The 19,794-nt window shown below is 40.3% G+C and overlaps 1 protein-coding gene across 3 annotated transcripts in view; it reads left to right on the forward strand.

The window, feature by feature from the left end:
- TTC27 (tetratricopeptide repeat domain 27) overlaps positions 1–18,440 on the forward strand; it is a 182,670-nt gene extending 164,230 nt beyond the window's left edge. For all 3 annotated transcript variants that reach the window (XM_048843605.2, XM_048843604.2, XM_048843606.2), the window contains 4 exons: positions 3,473–3,670; positions 8,242–8,353; positions 14,872–14,972; positions 18,193–18,440. In XM_048843605.2, the coding sequence (XP_048699562.2) occupies positions 3,473–3,670; positions 8,242–8,353; positions 14,872–14,972; positions 18,193–18,315 (534 nt within the window). In that variant the 3' untranslated portion in view covers positions 18,316–18,440. The remainder of the gene's footprint in view (positions 1–3,472; positions 3,671–8,241; positions 8,354–14,871; positions 14,973–18,192) is intronic.
- The last annotated feature ends 1,354 nt before the right edge of the window (positions 18,441–19,794 follow it).

The following is a 19,794-nucleotide window of genomic DNA, read 5'->3' on the forward strand; positions in this document are numbered from 1 at the left end:
CTTTTTAACTTAGCATCTATTGACTGTGCTGGAGTATTAGTGGATATGACAATTTAACTTCCCTCAGAGGACATTTAATTAAAAGTTTAACCATTAAAATTGTGTTCTGAAAGTAGAAAGTTGTGCCTTGATTGCTAATCCTGTTTTGGTGTTTAGATACAATTCACTTGCAATTCTAACAAAAATATTTTTAACAGGCAATATAACCAAGACATGATTATGTTTTAGCCCCTTTTCAAGTAGAACCTATACTTTAATGTATTATTTATCTGTTTTATACTATTGAGTGTGATACAGCAATAGAATATAGTGTGTTTATATTACTCACTGGCATATTTCAAGGACATAACTGTTGCATGACACTGTCTTTTTAAAAAAGCTAAAAATATCTAGGTATAGGTATTGGAACTTATGGGCTCAGCAGGACTACAGCCCTATTAATATTTGGGCATATTTTCCACAAAATTATTCTGTATAGTTGTCATTCCCTCAATATCCCGACTAAACTTTTTGTTTCCTACGACTATCTTCAAGAGTGAAAGGCTGACTGCTGATTAGTAGAGAGGAAGAACAGATCAGCCCTCACACAATAGTTTAGATAATTTATTTTATAAAATATATATTAGTGTTTTTTAAAAAGATTAAATAAAAATGTTAATTCGCTACCATAGTTTGATAACAATGCTGAATAGAAAGTTATTGGAATTTTTCATTTAGGGTTTTTTTTTATGGTTGCGTTCTTTTCTATTATTGGCTTGTAATAGTTTGGTAGACCTATTTTGTAATATCACCCATTTTAAATTTACTATGCTACTGACCAGGAATTTGAAATACATAATTGAGAATCACTTGATTGCTGTTGGTTTTGACCAAACAGTGTAATCCAATTATACTGTTGAGAAAAATATTTGTAATAGAAACATTTATCTGTGTCATGAAAAATAAATGTTGTTTGTTTGCTAGTTTAAAGTAAAATTGTTTGGAATGTGTAATATTATTGATTCTTATAAATACAACAATTACGATTAATAGCACAGAATGTGTTATAACTTAGTGTTTTCAATATCCTGTACCCATCTCCATTTTTAAGGGTTCTAGCCTTTCATATTTTTAGCAGGATCGTTGTACATCAGTGAATCATTCTGAGTAGTCATTAATGTAGCTTTCTAGCAGGATTAATATTCTGTATCCCAATCGCAGTATGGATTTTATTATCTAAAAAGTGTCTTATTGTTAGGAAATGCCAATTAGTATTATTTCTTTGATATTTAATCTAAATGATTTATTAATATTATACAGGAAAAAAACCTTGGTTAAAGAACGTTATTAAAGGTTGCAATGCCAAGCAGTCAGAAGTCAGAAAATACCAAAATTAAGGTTGTCTATGCAACACCTCCCTCCCCCCAACCCTACCCTTTTTTCCTACCTGTCTCCCAGCCTCAGTCTTCATCCTGGTCTACTTTTTCCACCTCCCTAGTCCGACTCTTGTCCTATCTTGCCTATTCAAATGAGGCAGCATCCTCCTTGCTGTCTCAGCCCAGCAGGGTGGCATTAGCAGCCCGGGAAAGACAGGGCCCCTGCTCTCAACTCCTGTGTCTAGCCTCAGCTCAGCCTGCAGCACCCCAGAGCTACAGATGCAGAGAAAGTCCTGCTCAGCCCTAGGCTGGTGTATGCTCAGTGCAGACAGAATCTTCAGGGAAGTAAGCTGCAAAGCTCTAGTAAGTCTCCACTGAGCATGTGCAAACTTCGATTTTTTTTCAAAGATTTATAACTTGGACAAATTGCCAGATTTTCACAGGTTGGGCAAAAGACACATCACTGACACGAAGGTCATCCCCTGCCAAATTTCAAATCCCTGCTCCAAAGCATGGAGACAGTAGAGACTCTCAAAGAAAAGTTTGCCAGAAATTTTTAACGTGAGCATAACAATGTATTTTTCCCTGACTTTGTTCTTGGAAATGGCTGCTCTGAATTTGTTGAAATTTTCCAGTAAATTCAGCCTGAGGCAGACCCCCAGCTTGGAAAATTTCAGCCAAAACAATTAAAGTTCAGTTAAATTCCAAGTACTTGAAAACAGGGTCTTATGAGACGTGTCAGGCAACCTTAATAATAGGTGGTGCTCCAAGTCCCACTTATAATCTAAAATTGTATCTCTCACATGCAGCATCCTGCTCCTGGACCACTCCTAAAGCCCCCTTTTACACCAGCTTTTTTGGGAAAGCACAAAATTCCCACCACTGCTCACTGGAGGGAGGACAGAAGCCTCCTGCATACTTGCTCCACCCATAAAACTCCTTTGCAAAAAGTCTAAATGAGGATTAAATGGGTGAACTTCACTCATAATATACTTTTTAGTATCCCATATAATCGTATAAGAACAATTTTGTAAGATTAGTTTGCCATCTTTGTGTTGTAAAGTCTTTGTAATTTACTAAATTATCAGTGAATATATACTGAAGTGTTGCAAATGTTGCAGAGATATCAAAAGCCAAAACTTGTTGGTGTTTGTCAAGGTTCCTCCCCCACTCTGAACTCTAGGGTACGGATGTGGGGACCTGCATGAAAAACCTCCTAAGCTTATCTTTACCAGCTTAGGTCAAAACTTCCCCAAGGTACAAAATATTCCACCCTTTGTCCTTGCCGCTACCACCACCAAACTAATACTGGTTACTGGGGAAGAGCTGTTTGGATGCGTCTTTCCTCCCAAAATACTTCCCAAAACCTTGCACCCCACTTCCTGGACAAGGTTTGGTAAAAAGCCTCACCAATTTGCCTAGGTGACTACAGACCCAGACCCTTGGATCTTAAGAACAATGAACAATCCTCCCAATGCTTGCACCCCCCCTTTCCTGGGAAATGTTGGATAAAAAGCCTCACCAATTTGCATAGGTGACCACAGACCCAAACCCTTGGATCTGAGAACAATGAAAAAGCATTCAGTTTTCTTCCAAGAAGACTTTTAATAAAAATAGAAGTAAATAGAAATAAAGAAATCCCCTCTGTAAAATCAGGATGGTAGATATCTTACAGGGTAATTAGATTCAAAAACATAGAGAACCCCTCTAGGCAAAACCTTAAGTTACAAAAAAGATACACAGACAGAAATAGTTATTCTATTCAGCACAATTCTTTTCTCAGCCATTTAAAGAAATCATAATCTAACACATACCTAGCTAGATTACTTACTAAAAGTTCTAAGACTCCATTCCTGGTCTATCCCCAACAGAAACCAGCATATAGACAGACACACAGGCCTTTGTTTCTCTCCCTCCTCCCAGCTTTTGAAAGTATCTTGTCTCCTCATTGGTCATTTTGGTCAGGTGCCAGCGAGGTTACCTTTAGCTTCTTAACCCTTTACAGGTGAGAGGAGCTTTCCCCTGGCCAGGAGGGATTTCAAAGGGGTTTACCCTTCCCTTTATATTTATGACAGTGTTTATCAGAATATAAATGAAAGATTTTTCTGCTTTCTAAGGTGCTGAATATTCTGGTCAGGGCAGTGGTGGATGGAATGCCTGATCGTAATGGAGAGGTGGCAACGGGGTTGAAGGGGAAATTGCAGGAGCTGTTTGGCAGAGTGACTTCAAGAGTGACTGGTGATGCGGCCATCTGGAGACTGTATGCCAGACTCTGTGGAAATGGACAGAGTGATAACCCTGAAGATACTGAAAAGGTAAATGTTGAGGTTGCTTTTTGGTTTTTGTTTTGTTTTGTTTTGTTTTCCTAAAATGTGAATTTGTTATAGCAATAGAAGGCTGTTATCCTCTAGTAGACCAGCTACTGAAGCAAGATACAGAACACACTTTGCAACTGTTCCTCCGTTTTGCTGCAGGCATTCTATTCTTTTGGGGTTTTTTCCTCCAAGTATATATTTTCTTTAGGGGGGAGGAAGATTTTTAAATTTTCCGTCAGTTTGTTTTTTTAAATATGCATAATTCTATCATTCTAGACTTGGACATTTTTTTTCTTCAGAAGAAGAAATTTCCTATTACAGCATCTGTTGGTGACACTAGGTTGATATTTTGAAGGTTTTCATTGCAACCATAATGGCTAGAGATTTAATTTTAACTCAAAGCTTAGATTCTGGCAATAAGGCTGCAGCCTTCAGAAAACAGTGGCTCACTGAGTCATCATAAGTTACCAAACTCAGTTCTGGGATCATAGTGTGAAAATATATTTAGGGCTCGTCTACACTGCAGTAATTCAGAAACAGCTAATCCTGAACTATTCCATGTGGACACATTCCAGAAGAAGAATGCCTTGTTTCTATTTAGCTTAAAGTGGGTTTACTTCCTCCACTTAATTCTTAATCTGTTGAGGTGTCAAGGCCTGTGTACAGTTGTCTGTCCTAATATTAATCTGTTTCTAATAGCCTCTAATCCCAGGTCGTCACCGTTCCCTCGATCTCTCAGTTAGATCATAAATTGAGGCTAGAGTAATTGCATTTCCAAAATAACTGCTACACAACTGGAGTGCTTACTTTGTTGTTCATGCTGGATGGTGTTTTGCAATTTGGTATTAAGTTTCCAAAATTCACATACCCGTGCACACTCCCAAAATATCTCTAGGTTATCAGATCTTCACTGAACCTGAAAATATAAAATGTCAGCATTCAGTATGTGTTTCCTAATGGCACTCTTTGACCAGGGTAGAAATGTCAGGCGGGAAGATTGCTCAATATTCTGTGATAAGTACATGATGCAGATTGTTGGGCTTGTGGTTCACACGTCCATGGTAGTGTACTTCTAGTCACTTTGTCCTTCCTCATTCTGTTCTCTTCAAACTCTCCTCTGTTAACTTGCATGCTTTAGCCCTCACTTGCTTTCCTCTGACTCTGATTTGTCTGATTCTCCCTCTCTCCTTTCCATTTTTTCCTTTAGAGATGAAAATGATTTTGCCCTTTTTGCATTCAGAAGCACGGAAGTTGCAATATCATGTAATGCATCCCTAAATACTAATCAGACACAAAAAGTAACTCAGAGCTTATCTACACTATAAATGTAGTCATGTCAGGGAGCCCGGTTACATCATGGTCTTCCCCTAACCCAGTTATAAATGTGGTTTCAGTATGTAGAGGAGACAGGACTTTAACTATGTATCATAACCAGACTGGTTATGAAACATGGTTAAAATCTAATCTACCCTGCAAATTCGGACCATATTTGTAAAAGTTAGGGTACACTTTTGTCAGTTTCCTGACATGGTTGTATTTTAGTGTAGACGGAGCATGAAAGAGAACTGAAAAACTAAAGTCTCTACAGGCACAACTTGAATTAATTTACAGTATCAATTTATAAAACTTCTACTATATTGTACAAAATTTGAAGGTTTTCCTGTGCCTATTGGGCATTAAATCAAAGTAGCTGTCTATATTGCAATTTTTCAAAACCCATATAGTGTGAAAGAAGCAAAGAGCTTGAATAGAATATAAAATAATGTTTGCAGTTTTCGTAGCATCATAGATGATAAAGACAGGAAAAGGCCTATTAGATCATTTTGTCCCTCTCCCTGCAAATGCACATCTGTCCCCTTTGAACACAACACTAAAAAATGTTCTAGTTGAGGTTTAAAAGACTCAAGCAATGAGGCTTCCAGCAGTTCCCTTGGGAGAATACTCCACAGCCTCATACATCTGGCTGCTGTTAAGATTTTCCTGGTATTCAGACTAAATTTTTCCTTTCCTAATTTCATCTCTCTATTCTGGTGGTGGCTGGTGTCCAAAATAGTTGCTGAGGCGGCAGGTAATAATCCACCACACTCTCCTTCATGTTAATCAGTGTTTCAAAATGAAATATAGGAACACTGGTAAGGAAGCATATTTTGGGGGAAGAATGTGGTTGATGGGGAAGTGGGAAGTAAAAGGTGCCACTCCTGTACTTTCAGAATGAAAAACTGGGATACCTTTTATAGCAAATGGTGGTATGGGAGAAAATATTTATCCCTCAGTCACTCCTTCATTGTTCTCTCCTCCTCCCAACCTCCACCCCTTTGATCTAGTTTTTAACCCAGCATACACTCTCTTTCTCTTGCACACACACCAATCTACTCACAACCTCCTTCACCAATTCAGTCAGTTTTCTCCTGTGCTTAACCCAGTGCATCCCTCTCCCACTTCAGAATCTTCTAAAGCCTTCACAATTCCCTCCAATCTAACACCAACTCACACTTGCCCATGAGGCCAAGAACCCTTCCCATTTGCAATTAAACTCTCCATGGCTCAGTACCATCTCTCTCCAAATACATCCAAGCTCAGAAAACACACACACACAACCCTTCAGCCTCAGATCTTTTTCCCTTCCTGCCTGACACCCACATACTCAACCCGTTTGTTGCTGGGCCTGGAAAATGAGGTGGCAGCAAGGAAGCATTTGCAGGCAGCCCTATATGCTGCCTCTCTGGGACTAGCCCTACAGAAACCTGTATTCCCCATTGTGTTCCTCCTCTATCTACTACCTGCATCAGGGCCAAAATTCCCTGATGACAGCCAGATGTATGGGTCCTTCAGAGGCTTGTAAGTTCCAGCTCCATCAGAGGCCCCCTGTGGGAGCAGGCAGTACTGCTGGAACATTATTGTTGAGGCTTGGTCCCCTTGGCGTCTAATGACCAATCTTCGCTGCATTGCTTCTAATATCCATAGAATCATAGAAATGTAGGGCTGGAAGGGACCTTGAGAAGTCATGAAGTCCAGCCCCTTGTGCTGTGGCAGGACCAAGTAAACCTAGACCATCCCTGACAGGTGATTGTCCAACTTGTTTTTAAAAGCTTCTAATGATGAAATTTATATATGGCTTTAAGATGTTTCTTCTCCCTTCTGTTTAGACTCTTCAGATGGTAGTACACTGTTATAATGCCCCTCTTAGTCCATCATTTAATCAAGTGATAGAACTTTAGCATCTTCAATTTTTTCACACAATATGTTTAATTTTTATTTTTAGTAACACTCCACCCCCTGTGAGAAGGAAAAAATAGCAAGCAATCATTATTTTCTCCTTTTTAAATTTCTCCCGCTCACTGAGCCGTGCGTTTTTTAGATTATTTTTCACCTGATGTATAAGCCTCTACATTGACAAAATGCATCTCATTTTGTTTTGGTTTTTTTCAGTGTATCTAATCTCTCTGCATCCCTTGATATTATTTCTCTTTCCTAATTTGTGTTCATAGCTTCCTTCCAGTTTTTCATCTGCAAATTTCATTAATGTGCTGTTGATTCCTGTGATACAAGAAGTGGGGGGAGTAGCTCCCTTTGATGGACACCCAGCCAGCCACTTAGCTGTAAAATCCCTCTTGGTCTGTTCTCTGCTTTCTTTTACCTCTGGGCTTGTTAACCCTTTACAGGTGAAACAACCAGAGAACAGACCAAGAGGGATTTTATAGCTAGCTAGCTGGCTGGCTGAGTGTCCATCAAAGGGAGCTACTGCCCCCCAAATGTATCACAATTCCCTTTTCCAGATAGTGAAGATGTTGAATACGACCAGATCCTTGTAGTACAGCACTGGATTCCTATTTCCCATTTATGTTCCCATTTGTCTGGCAAGAAATGGTCTTCATAAACTCAGAGTGATCAGTGCTTATGGTTCTGTTACATCTTAGATATTTTCTTTCCCTTTATTTGTTCCATTGTTATACTAAGGACAGAAATTGTATTGAAAGTGTGGTTATTACCAGACTCACTTTTTTTTTCATTTATACATTTGTTTAATAAATTGGTATCATATTTGTTTTTCATTATAGTTTCCTGCTTCTGAAAATTCTTCCTTGATTACTGTTTACATTCATTTTCTATACTTCTGTTTGCTTTTGGGAATCAATGCAGTATCAAAGCAATAGCTCAGTCTAAGAAAAACAATATTGGGTAATATTTTTGGAAAAAAGCCTTGTAGTATTTAACTATATATTTCTTAGGTTCAGAACTGCTGTTCAAAACATGTAAGTGTTTTCTCTTTTGGATATGCTTTTAATTATTTTGACCTGGCAAACATGGGTCACGTCCATCAGTCTAGACAAATTTATAAAAAATAAAAATTGTCTTCAGACACATGTTACTTTATGTGCCTGACATCCTTGAGATGCAATATCAGTGAACATCTGTGTTACAGCTGGTGCTAATGGTTTCAGAAAAACTCTGACTCTCAGAAAATCCATCATATTAAAGATATGTTCAGTTTTTTGGGAGGAGTGTTTAATATGTGCAAAAAGCTAAACTGGAATTCTTTTATAATTTTGCGTTAATTGATTGTTTTGCAGTCACTACAGTATCTCACCAAGGCACATAAATGTGAAATGCAATCAGCAGATTGGGAGAAAGATATTTCGTCTTTTAAAGAATTGGTGAAAGGAGCCATAGAGCTTGCCCATGGTATGTTCGCTCTGAAACATAACATTTTATATCATTCATAAAGAATATACAGAGTACTTAAGAAACTCACTAACAAAATACATTCTTTCTTATCCTCAGATATTGGAACTCATATGGCACCTATTGTTTGGGATATAATCTTGTTACTGCATGTGAAAAGTTGAGTCTGGGTGCAGTGAGATAGAGTTCCTGAGTATAAGATGAGGCAGCATTTAAAAGGCCTGTGAGCCAGCAAACACTGTGAGTAGCACACAGTAGAGATCTCTGGAAGTTCCTGAGAAAGTGAGAGAAAATGATTCCTGTCTCAGCCGTGAAAAGGGAGAGCACACTGGGGGAGAAATATTATAGTGGTACTCTTCCAAGCCTCCCACAAAATAAGCTCAGCTGACAAGATACAAATTGAGAGGCAATTCTCAGTAGATTGTGTAGCTCTGGACTCTGATAGACTCTTTGGTCTTTGCTCCCTCTCAGTGAGATTCAGATAGATATACCACCTATGATCTCTGTGCTCCTTGGCTTCCCTTCATTGGGGCTCAGATGTTCTTCTAGAGACCTTGGTCTTAATTAAGAAGAGAGGGGAGGAAATAAGTGATAGTTTTCTGCCAAGCCCACCTACCCACAATGCCAAAATTAGCTGCTGCTCAGAGTAGATTGTGCAAATCTTCATAATATACTTCCTTTTCTTACTTCACGGCTGAAAGCCTGAAAGATGTTAATGGTGAAATTTAAAGGACCAGTCTACTTGAAGGAAATTAGCACCTGTGTAACTACACTGAGGTAGTTGCACTGGTGCAAACTCCTAATATAGTTTCTCTGCACTTGTGTAAAGTAGGGCTTAGTCAACTTCATCCAGCAACAAACAGCAGTTGAGATCACTGGGAGAAACCAAGAATGCAAAATTAGGTTGAGCCACAAAGAAAGAACCCTTCTCCACCAACTACTCCTTGACACAATGGATAAGCCAGTAGTGGAGGAACAAGAAAGTAATAAGCGATTTGGCAATTAGAAAGAGTAATAAGAATAGCCCAGGACAAACATCCGTTAAGGAGGATTAGGACATTGTGCGGAAGCTAAATTATTTCTTTATACCATTCTTCAATACTTGAGGATGTTGGCAACTGTGTTAGGGATTGTTATTTGCACCAATTAAAAGGTGCCTTGTTTTGGAAAAGAATACTTCTTGTGGCTGTCAGTCATTTATCGGAAAGCTGTATCCATGTCCTCCAGGTATTTCCTTAACCACTCTGGAGATCCATGCCTTAGGAGAACAGATTGGTGATAGGTGAGCTATTTTGGGGGAACCCTAAATCTCTTTTCCAGGTAACACTCTGGCCTTCATTGACTAGGCGTTCAGAACCAGAGTCAGAGGATGCACCACTTAGCCCGACTCTGATGGTACTGCCAGAACCAGAGAGGTTCCCTTAATCATCCAGATGTAGCAGTGCTGTTGATTCCTTTCTCCTCCCTCCCCTGATGACCACCGTCAGATCCAGGAACTGTTACAAAGAGTGGCTGATGCCCTCCACATTCCACTGGAGGAAGTGCAGGAGGGCCAACATCAGTTGCTTGATACCTTGCATGCATTTGTACCATTCAGAGTGGTGCGACCAGTCAACTATGTTGTTCCTCAACTGGCCCAAACTTTCTGGCATACTCTGGTCACTTGCACACCCACCGCAAAGTCAGTGGAAAAGAGATACTATGTACTGGCAAAGGGGTCTGAGTTTCTGTTTTCTCACCCCCTGTCCAATTCCTTGATTTATACAAGCAGCAATGGAACAAGCCTGGTAACAACCTCCACATTCTACTCTAGCTGACAAGAAAGGTAAGAAACCAGACTTCCTAGGTTGCAAGGTCTTTTCTTCGGCCAGCCTTCAGTTTCTGATCTCCAACTACCAGGCGTTATTAGCTAAATATGACTTTCTAAATTACAGTCAGTTAGCAGACTTTGTAGAGAATCTTCCCCAGGAGGATCATGCCCACTTCCACACTATCCCAGAGGAAGGCAGACTGGGCACCAGGACAGTGCTCCAGGCTGTAGTGGATTCAGTGGACAGATCTTCACGAACTGTGGCCACAGGGATTGTCATGAGGAGGGAATCCTGGTTCCATTTGTCTGATTTCCTTAGGAGGTGCAGAATTCCATTGAGGACCTCCCTTTTGATGAATCTCACCTCTTCAACCAGGAGACTGACGACTCCCTCAAGGACTCCAGAGACACCCTGTGATCACTGTGTATTTATACACCTGCACCCAAGTGAAAGTTTTACCACCTACCTCCCACACAACAGGTCAGAACTCCTCAGTCCTTTCATCAGCAACTCTACAAGCATCTTGGAAAGCGTCAGAAGACCAATGGTCCCATCCCCCGGGTCTGCCCATATAGTCTTCGACACCACAAACTCAGTCTTCACAAAAGTGATATTTCTGAGTGCATCTAGAGAGCCGTCAGTTGCCTTGCATCCTATCATACGTACAACCCTTCCTCTTTGAGGGACATCTAGCACACTTTTTACCAGCTCAGAGTGCAATTACAATAGACAAGTGGGTCCTGAATGTCATTCGACATGGCTATATGATCAAGTTCATGATGCTACCTCATCCACATGCCTCGTCCCGTCCTCCTTCCAGGACCACTCTCATGACAGTATGCTCTCCCTAGAGGTAGACTCCCTACTGCAAAGAGGATCAATAGAGCCTGTTCCTACAGTATTTCAAGGTGCAGGGTTCCATTCCACCTATTTCCTGGTGCCCAAGAAGGGAGGATGGAGACCAATCTTAGATCTCTGTCATCTCAGCCACTTCATACCTAAACCAAAGTTTCATATGGCCACCCTTGCAGCCATTATACTCTCACTAGAAAGAGATGCGTGGTTTATGGCTCTTAATATGCAAGATGCTTACTTCCATTTAGATATCCATCCTACCCACAGACAGTTCTTGAGATTTATGGTAGGCCCAAGACACTTCCAGTACAGAGTTATACCATTCGGGCACACGGGTCCATGGGTCTTCACTGGTGTCAAGGGGTCCTTAAATTCCCTTATCTCGATGACTGGCTACTAGAGTACGATCCAGACAAGAGGCTCAACCTTCAACCTCCTTGCTGCTCCTACTCCTTTCCTCCCTGGGGGTGAGCATATCCCACACAGTCCGTATAGTAATTCAGGGCACATATTGATGTGTTCTGTGCACATGGCTACATACCAGAGGATAGATTTCAGGCCCTGCAAGCACTGATTACCACAGTGGCCTCCAGTACTTCTGTTCCAGCCAGAACTTGCCTTTCCCTTCTTGGCCACATGGCAGCAAGCATGTACGTCACTGCCTTCACTCATTTCCGCTTCTTATGCCTACAGCTGTTGCTTGAGAGATCTTATTATCCCACGCACCATTCCATGGACCTCCTACTGACAGTTTCCCCCGAGGTTCTCTGTTCCCTTCGATGGTGGATGGACCCGGTTCAGGTTTTCACCGGGATACCCTTCTTTCCGTCTTCTCGAAGCACGACGATCATCACAGATGCATTGCTCGATGGCTGGGGTGCCCACATGGGCAAACTCATGACACAAGGAACTTAGACCACTCAGGAATCCAGGATGTACATCAGCATCCTAGAACTTCGGATGGTAAGGACAGCACGTCATGCATTTCTCCCATCTATTCACTTCTGTCACGTTCTCATCATGTCAGACAACACCATCACCATTTACTACATAAACAAACAAAGGGTGCACGAGGTCACCAGTACTTTGTGCAGAAGCTGTTCATCTCTGGGACTGATGCATCGCCCACAAGATCCTGTTGTCAGCAGCCTTTCTTCTGGGAACTCAGAACGTGATTGCAGACTCCCTCAGCAGGAAATTTGTGGCTGACCATGAATGGGAGCTACACGACTCTGTGATTGCCACCGTTTTCAACTGCTGGAGGAATCTGACCAGAGACCTCTTTGCCTCCAGCACAAACAGCAAATGCATCCAGTACAGCTCCTGGGGAGGGCTCTGCATCTTTTCCCAAGGCAATGCCTTAGTTATCCACCGATCAGACCAGATCAGTAATGCCTTTCCTCCCCTACCATTCCTGCCATGTGTCCTATACAAGATCAGATGGGGCGGTAGGGAGCTACGGTCATCCTGATTGCCCTTTTCTGGCCTCACCAATTCTGGTTTTCCCTTTTCCGCTTGTCTACATGTCCCCCACTTCTGCTGCCAGCTTTTCTGGAACTGCTTACGCAACGCAACGGCAGGATCAGACATCCCATTCCACACACCCGTCACCTGAGAGCTTGGTTTTTGGATGGGCATCTTCGTTAGAATGGGAATGTTCGTTGTCAGTACAAGATGTCCTTTCAAGTAGCAGGAAAGAGTGCACAATGCAGTCCTATCAGGCCAAGTGGAAACATTTCACCTCCTGGGCCCAGCAGAAGAGTCTTGCCCCTGAAGCCATGGGCATTCCTCTTCTCTTGGACTATCTCCTGTCCCTGAAGGAGTCAGAACTCACTCTCAACTCTGTCAAAGTGCACATAGCAGTAATTAGTGCTTTCCACCCCCATTTGGAAAGGCACTCTGTCTTTACACACCCCTTGACTACAAAATTTTGGAAGGGCCTCCTACAAACTTATCCTTCCGTTCAACCCACTGCTCCCCAATGGGATTTCAACCTTGTCCTCACAATATTGATGAAATTACCCTTTGAACCACTAGCCTCCTGCTCCCTGTCTCTCCTCTCCATGAAGGCTGCCTTCCTAATAGCTATTGCTATTTTGCAAGAAGGGTAGGCGAACTGGGGACAATGATAGTGGAGCCCCCATTTACCACATTCCATAAAGATAAAGTTTCCCTGCACTTGCGTCCCAAGTTTCTGCCAAAGGTTGTATCCCATTTTTATCTCAACCAACCCACGCACTTACTTGCGTTCTTTCTGAAGCCACACACCTCAGTGAAAGAACAGTGCCTTCATTCACTCAATGTCTGCGGTGCCCTGACCTTCTGTCTGCAGAGGACGAGATCATTCAGGAAGTCCCCTAGACTCTTTATCGTTATAGTAGAAAGGATTAAGGGGCAAGCAATCTCTGCTCAAAGGATTTCTAAGTGGATTTCAGGATGCATTACACTCAGCTATCTGTTGTTGGGATTGCCTCCCTCTCCCTTGGTGCGTAACTTCTCTTCCCAGTACACCTTGGTGCAAGACTCTGCGATGGATGCCCTGTTCAGCATAGCTGTTCTCCATTCCACGGTTTTATCATCTTCCTTCTCACTATGTTCTGCTTGTTAATCACTCTCAGTGGAATACAATAGGGGCCATCACTCGAAGAAGATGAGGTTACTAACCTGTAACTGGAGGTTCTTCAAGATGTGTGGTCCCTATCTGTATTCCAATCCCACCCTCCTTCCCCTCTGCTGTGGATTTCTTGGTTCGCAGTGGAGAAGGAACTGAGAGTGCGGTTGTTCTACCCTGCCCTTTATCGCCTTGGATGTAACCCTGAGGCGGAGCAAGGGCACATGTGCAGACCAGCAGACACTACTACTTTCAAAATCTCCAGCTCCAGATGTATGGCATATGCATATAAGCCTCAGTAGAATACAAATAGGGACCACATATCTTGAAGAATCTCCAGTTCCAGGGAAGTAGCCTCTTCTTGTAAAGATGAGGTATTGTCAGAGACTGTGGTGTCAAAAGAAGAGGTGCTGGAATATATTGAAAAATTAAGGAGTATCAGTTGCCAATTAAGCATCATATGGTACATCCAAGAATTCTGAAAGAACTTAAGAATGAGGTGGTTGAGCTGTTAATGAAAATGTCCAATCTTATTAAAATTAGCTTCTATCCTGGAGTATAGTAAATGCATCTATTTTTAACAGACTACATGGGGTGATAGTGAGAATTATAGACCAATAAGCCTTACAACAGTGCTGGGTAAATTGGCTTAAATGGTAATTACAAATTTAAAAAAATAGAAATAGAATTATATAGGATCTGGATGATCTTGGCATGATGGGAACTAACCAACACGGCTTCTGCAAAGTAAAATCATACCTCAGTAATCCCTCAGAATTCTCTGAATGTGCCAAAAAAATCAGCACACCCATATAGACATCTGTGCACCAGTGAAGTGTGTGGTGTGGTGTGGTGTGGTGTGTTTTCTCTTGGAGAAATATGAGATCAGAGTTAAGGTTTTGCTTTATAGTGCAGTCTTAAGGAATGTGGTGTATACATAGTGTATGTGTTGGAGGTATATGGCACTTTTTTTTATAGAGCAGTTGGGTCTGTCAATACAAGTAGTGAGAATGACTTGTGAAGGAATCCTAAAATATACCTTAACTGAACATATTCTTGTTTACGCTTTTGTTTTCTCCTTAAGCAAACTTACTATTTTTAATCAAGTTTTCTCTTTGTGGGATATTATGTTCCAAATGTTTTATGACAGCTGTTCAGTGTTCTGATTAACTGTTGGATTTATACCTACAGGCTATCATTATGGTGTTTAATGTTTTTCCCCCTTTTGCTTTGACTTTTAGTGGCAATAAAGTGCAGTAAAAACAAATCTGATCACCAGGGAGCTTTGCAGATACTTTCTTCAGCTCGACTCAACCTGCGTGGCTTGTCATCCAAAGCAAAGGTGAGACTGGTTTAGAAATATCTCAAAGGAAAAGTCTCTATGACTTTATCTTTAGTTCTGATCTCTCAGCCCACCTCCTAAATAGAAGACATTTATAGATCAGATAATGCCCATGAATCACACTACATCATAGAGGGATGCTCATTTCTGCTTAATTAAGGGTCACTATTATAAGCCAAATTTTTCTCTCCCCATCTTTGCCTAAACCAAACCAATCATCCTAAAATTTCGCAGGCCAATTCTTAGCTCAGGTTAGAATTTTATTGGAAAATGTCACGCAAACTGGCACAGGTGGTTTGGAAGGTTGGAAGACTTCAGAAATGGAGTTATGTTTCACTTCTGGGTTATTTTCCATATGTGGATGGCCATGAGAAGAATGCCAGGCAGGAAACCATTCTGGGAGCAGGGGTTGTGGAAGACCGTCTGAGAAGCAATGGGCTCCAACTCTGCACGGATTGCAAAATCTGCCAGAATTATTGCAACTCAGCATTATTGAATTTTTTTTTTAAATTCCTAGGCAAAATATTTTAAACTGTAGTTAGGTATAAACAAACATAACACTAAGCATTTTTGAAAATGCCATAAAAATGTGATGATTCAAAAATAAAATTGAAAATTTGTAGCTATGCAGTCATCCTTAATTCTGTCCCTGTACAACCATCAACATTCTATCTTTTACTCTTCCTTCCCTTCACGGTGTAAGGTGTACTCATTCTTTAATTAAGGCCTGCTCCTGAATATATTTTTGTTGAATAAAAATTAATGTTCCTATCTGATTTTAAGATCGCTTCATCCTGTGTCTGTACTTAGCGTGTGTGAATTACAGAGCATAGGTTTTATATACATGTATATACATTACAAACTTGGCTAAACTTGGTTCTTACCATTTAAGGACTGTAATTTAAGGATCTGAGCCTAGGAAGTTTGTATCGCTAGATATGCTGACTCCATGACTAATGACATTTGTTTAAATGCTGACTCCAGTACCTCTTGGGAATACTGGGAAATTATTGCCGTTTGTGTGTTCTGTTTTGATTCAGTAAGTAGTAAAGGACTGTATGTCTTTTCTTTAGACTGAGTATGACTCTTGAAAGGAGGCAGGAGTCCCTGGCATGAATGATGTAAACACAAGTCCAGGTGGTTTAAATCATACTGTATGGTGCAATCTTTGGAAGATTAAGAATCAGAGTCTAGTAAAATCTGTTCTTAATTCCGAAAGTTACTGATGAAATGAACTTGTATGTTCCTGGCAGATAAGGGTGTCTAAGTTTCTGACAATTGTAAGAGAAGTGAAATGGGCAGAGATTAAGTTGTTTGGGTGATCTGAACTGATTTTTCTGTATGTTCCAATTTTTTGTCTTAAATTTTAAACGTCACATTGCACTTCGAAAGATTTTTGTGTTTTGTTTTTTGTTTAAATACTACCCCCCTTCAAAAGTTTTGATTTATATATCTGCTCAGCAGTAACTCCAGTATACCCATTTTTTCACCTGGTTCTTGTCTTTAGTTTGAGGACTCAGTGTTTGGGGGGGATTTTGAACAAAGTACTTTTCTTTCAAGGTACTGAGAATGATCTTAGGTGTTAGACTAGTGACTTGTTCTTCAGAAGAAGAGAGAGAGCGGAGAAAATAATTAAAGATCAAATGCTAAAGCTTCCTGACCATACAGGTGATATGAACAGATCAGCACAGTTTCTTTTAAAGTAAATCATGCATATCTAGTTGATTAGTCTAGCTGACTAGTTCTTTAACAATGTTAAGAAAGTAGCAGATTTTTAAAAAAAAAGTCAGTGTAATGTCAGTAATGCTGAGCCAGTGTAAATTGACTACCTGCATTACACAGGAAGGACCTAACTTGCCTGCCAAATTCCTAGTTTGAGTTTGCTAGGCTGAGTGTCCAAAAAAATCATGTGTAGTTTTTAAAATGAGCAAATCTATATTTCTGTAAGAAGGAGTTCTTTGTTCAGTGGCAAAGCATTCGTGAAGCAAGTTGGTGACTTGTTAGCTCTCCATAGCATACTTTTGTTTATATGTCAATCTTATTTTCTTATATTTTGATGGTGGCGGTGACGTATATATCCCATAGCAATCCTTATGCCCTTGGTTAGTTTTTATCCTATCTAAATTTAGGCTTCATTCTGTCTTTTAGTCATTGAGTTTGACAAAGTGAATTACTCTACACACTTCCTTTGGATCAAAAACATGGAATTTATGGCCAGATTTCCCTTTTGATCACCAGCATGACATTTATTCTGCCACCCATATTCATGCTAAGTGGTACCTCACTCCTCAAATAGTCCCATGCATTTCAATGAGACTAACTTGAGGAAAGCAACATAACTACGGATGGCAGAAGCTGGCTGTCGGGTAGCATTGTCTTTTAGTGGGTAATACAAAGGAGTGATTCAGGAAGTCTTGAGATGTAATCCCAGTTTTACTACTAACATGTTGTATCGCTTTAGGCAAATCATTTAACCTCTCTGCCTCACTTTTCCTATATGTAAAGGAAGGATTACAGTATTTTACAGGATTTGTCGACACTGAAGTTTTAAAAATATAAACCACTGTATAAGTGCTTAGCATTATTATTACACTTCAGCGTCTTGTTTTCTGTTGATTGAGTTAATTATTGACAGATGCCTGCAGCCACCCACTCATGTTCTGACATCAAATGTTACAACATGTTTATTTTGGCAATCTGGAACAAATGATATATAGTATAACATACAAGAAAAAATGACAGTCAGTTAAAATACAGAACTACTTTTACTTTACCAAACAGATCAGTCCACACAACAGTGTTGTGTGAACTGTGGTGTGAAGGAAGAGTCTGATCCTGTTTACTGAGATTAATGGCAAAACATCTTAAGATTTTAATAGGGGCAGGAGTGGGCCTTAACAGAAACCCAGCTTTCCTGGGCGGACTGGAGAATGTCAGGCGGACTGAAAAGGAAACATGCTCTGAGTCTGAGAAGAGAATGATAGTCATTCACTTCTATGTGTGCCTTCTGTTTGTTCACCACAAAGTGGCATTGGTGGGTCAAGTTAAGATGAGGGAGATGACCATGGATGCAAAAAAAAAGAAAAAGAGAGAGAGATCAGAGGTCACGACATGCAAATTGGGGACTTTAATTCTGTCTGTAGGATGATCTCACTGCATCTAGTTTCGATTATGATGACTGTAAATATAGTTAAATATTGTTTTTGTTTTTATTATGCAGCAACTTTTTGCAGATGCAACAAGCAGTGAGGTTTCCAGTGAATTAGTTGATGAAGTAACAGCTATGGACAGCATGATTGCTGACCTGCAAGAAATGAGCAACCAACTGAGGAATCAGTGCTGAGATAAAAATAAGATTTCCTGGAAGGAAGACAATGATGACATGCTTTATTTGCTCCAGTTTCTGCTGATGAAATTGCAACTGTAACACATAACACAAATTTATAATAAATATTTTCCTGTACAACACTGATGTCCTCACAGTCAGATGCCCTGAGCTTCTAAACTGTTTTTAAGGTCATGTCTACTAAATCTCTTAAAATTGTGTGTCTGCTTCTGTGGGCCTGGGTTTTCTGGAATAAAACCAATCATATTTATAAAGCATTTATTTAGGATTAGTTCTGCCTGAGTGCATTATATAATTGGCTCCAGGACATAGCTGTACACTGCTGCAGATTGGAGAGAGTGAGAAATCCCAGTGATGATATAGCATAGGATGAAATGCAAAACGATTTAGATCTTGTCTTAACTGGGAAAAAAGGAAAGGTGAGAAATAGGAAAAATTCTAGTTGGTTACATTTTTTTATTTTCTGTGTTCTCAAGCAAATGTCATGTTATCCAAGTAGCTGCATACTTGCAAGGTGAATATTTAATGAAAAGTTATTAAATGAAAAATATAGTGATGGACATAGCAGTATTCAGCTTGCTTCATTAAAAGTATAGGCCACGAGACATGTAGGGAGACTTGAGACTCAATCACCAGTTGGTTTGTTGTTGTTGTTTGGGGGGCGGGGGTTGTTTTTTAAGAATATCTACCTTTTGGTACAATCTGGTTTATTCCAAAAGAAGAAAAAAATGCTTTTTAGAATTATTTTTGAGCCCTAGCACTAAATCTTCTCTGGAAGGAAAGTTTTAGCACTATCAAGGGAGGTGTGAAATCCATCCGAGGCAGGGGAATCTCCCAAGTTCTCCTTTCTATGTGGTGGCAGATTTTAAACAAGAACCATCCCACCATCAGCTTGAACACGTGTTTCTTCGATTTAGCTGTCTTGATTTTCAAAATAAATAATAATGTCCACTGATTCTGTGTGGCATACACATTTTTAACAAAAAGTTGAAGATGTGCAGCATGAGCTCATTTAGCAATCTGGGAGTAAATCCTCATTATCTTCCATTTACACACATCTATCTAGCCCTTAAATAACAGTGGAAGTAATAAAGGTAAAATTTGTGCATAAATAAATATTAGTATTCTGTAATTAGGGTTTAACTACCCTTCTCCATTGATTGTTTTTACTACAACTATTTCTTCACTTGATGTGGCCACATGTAAGGGTCCTCCTCTCTTCCAATGCAGCCTGTAGTGTTCCATCCCCACCCCAATCACTTTGCAGACATCCTCCATTGCACAGAACATTGACAGCTTTGACTTTGTCCCTGACTGATTCTGTGTCTGGCCTCTTCTCTAATAATAAGTACGTCATGGAAGACTTCACAGAGGTCATGGAGACTAAAGCTACCTTCAGTCTGAGATATCTGACTTCTGTGCTCCTCAATCCAGCAACATTTGACTCAGAATCTCAAGAGGAGACAGTTGCCAATT

This window comes from Caretta caretta, chromosome 3, assembly GCF_965140235.1.
Source record: "Caretta caretta isolate rCarCar2 chromosome 3, rCarCar1.hap1, whole genome shotgun sequence".
Lineage (NCBI taxonomy): Eukaryota > Metazoa > Chordata > Testudines > Cheloniidae > Caretta > Caretta caretta.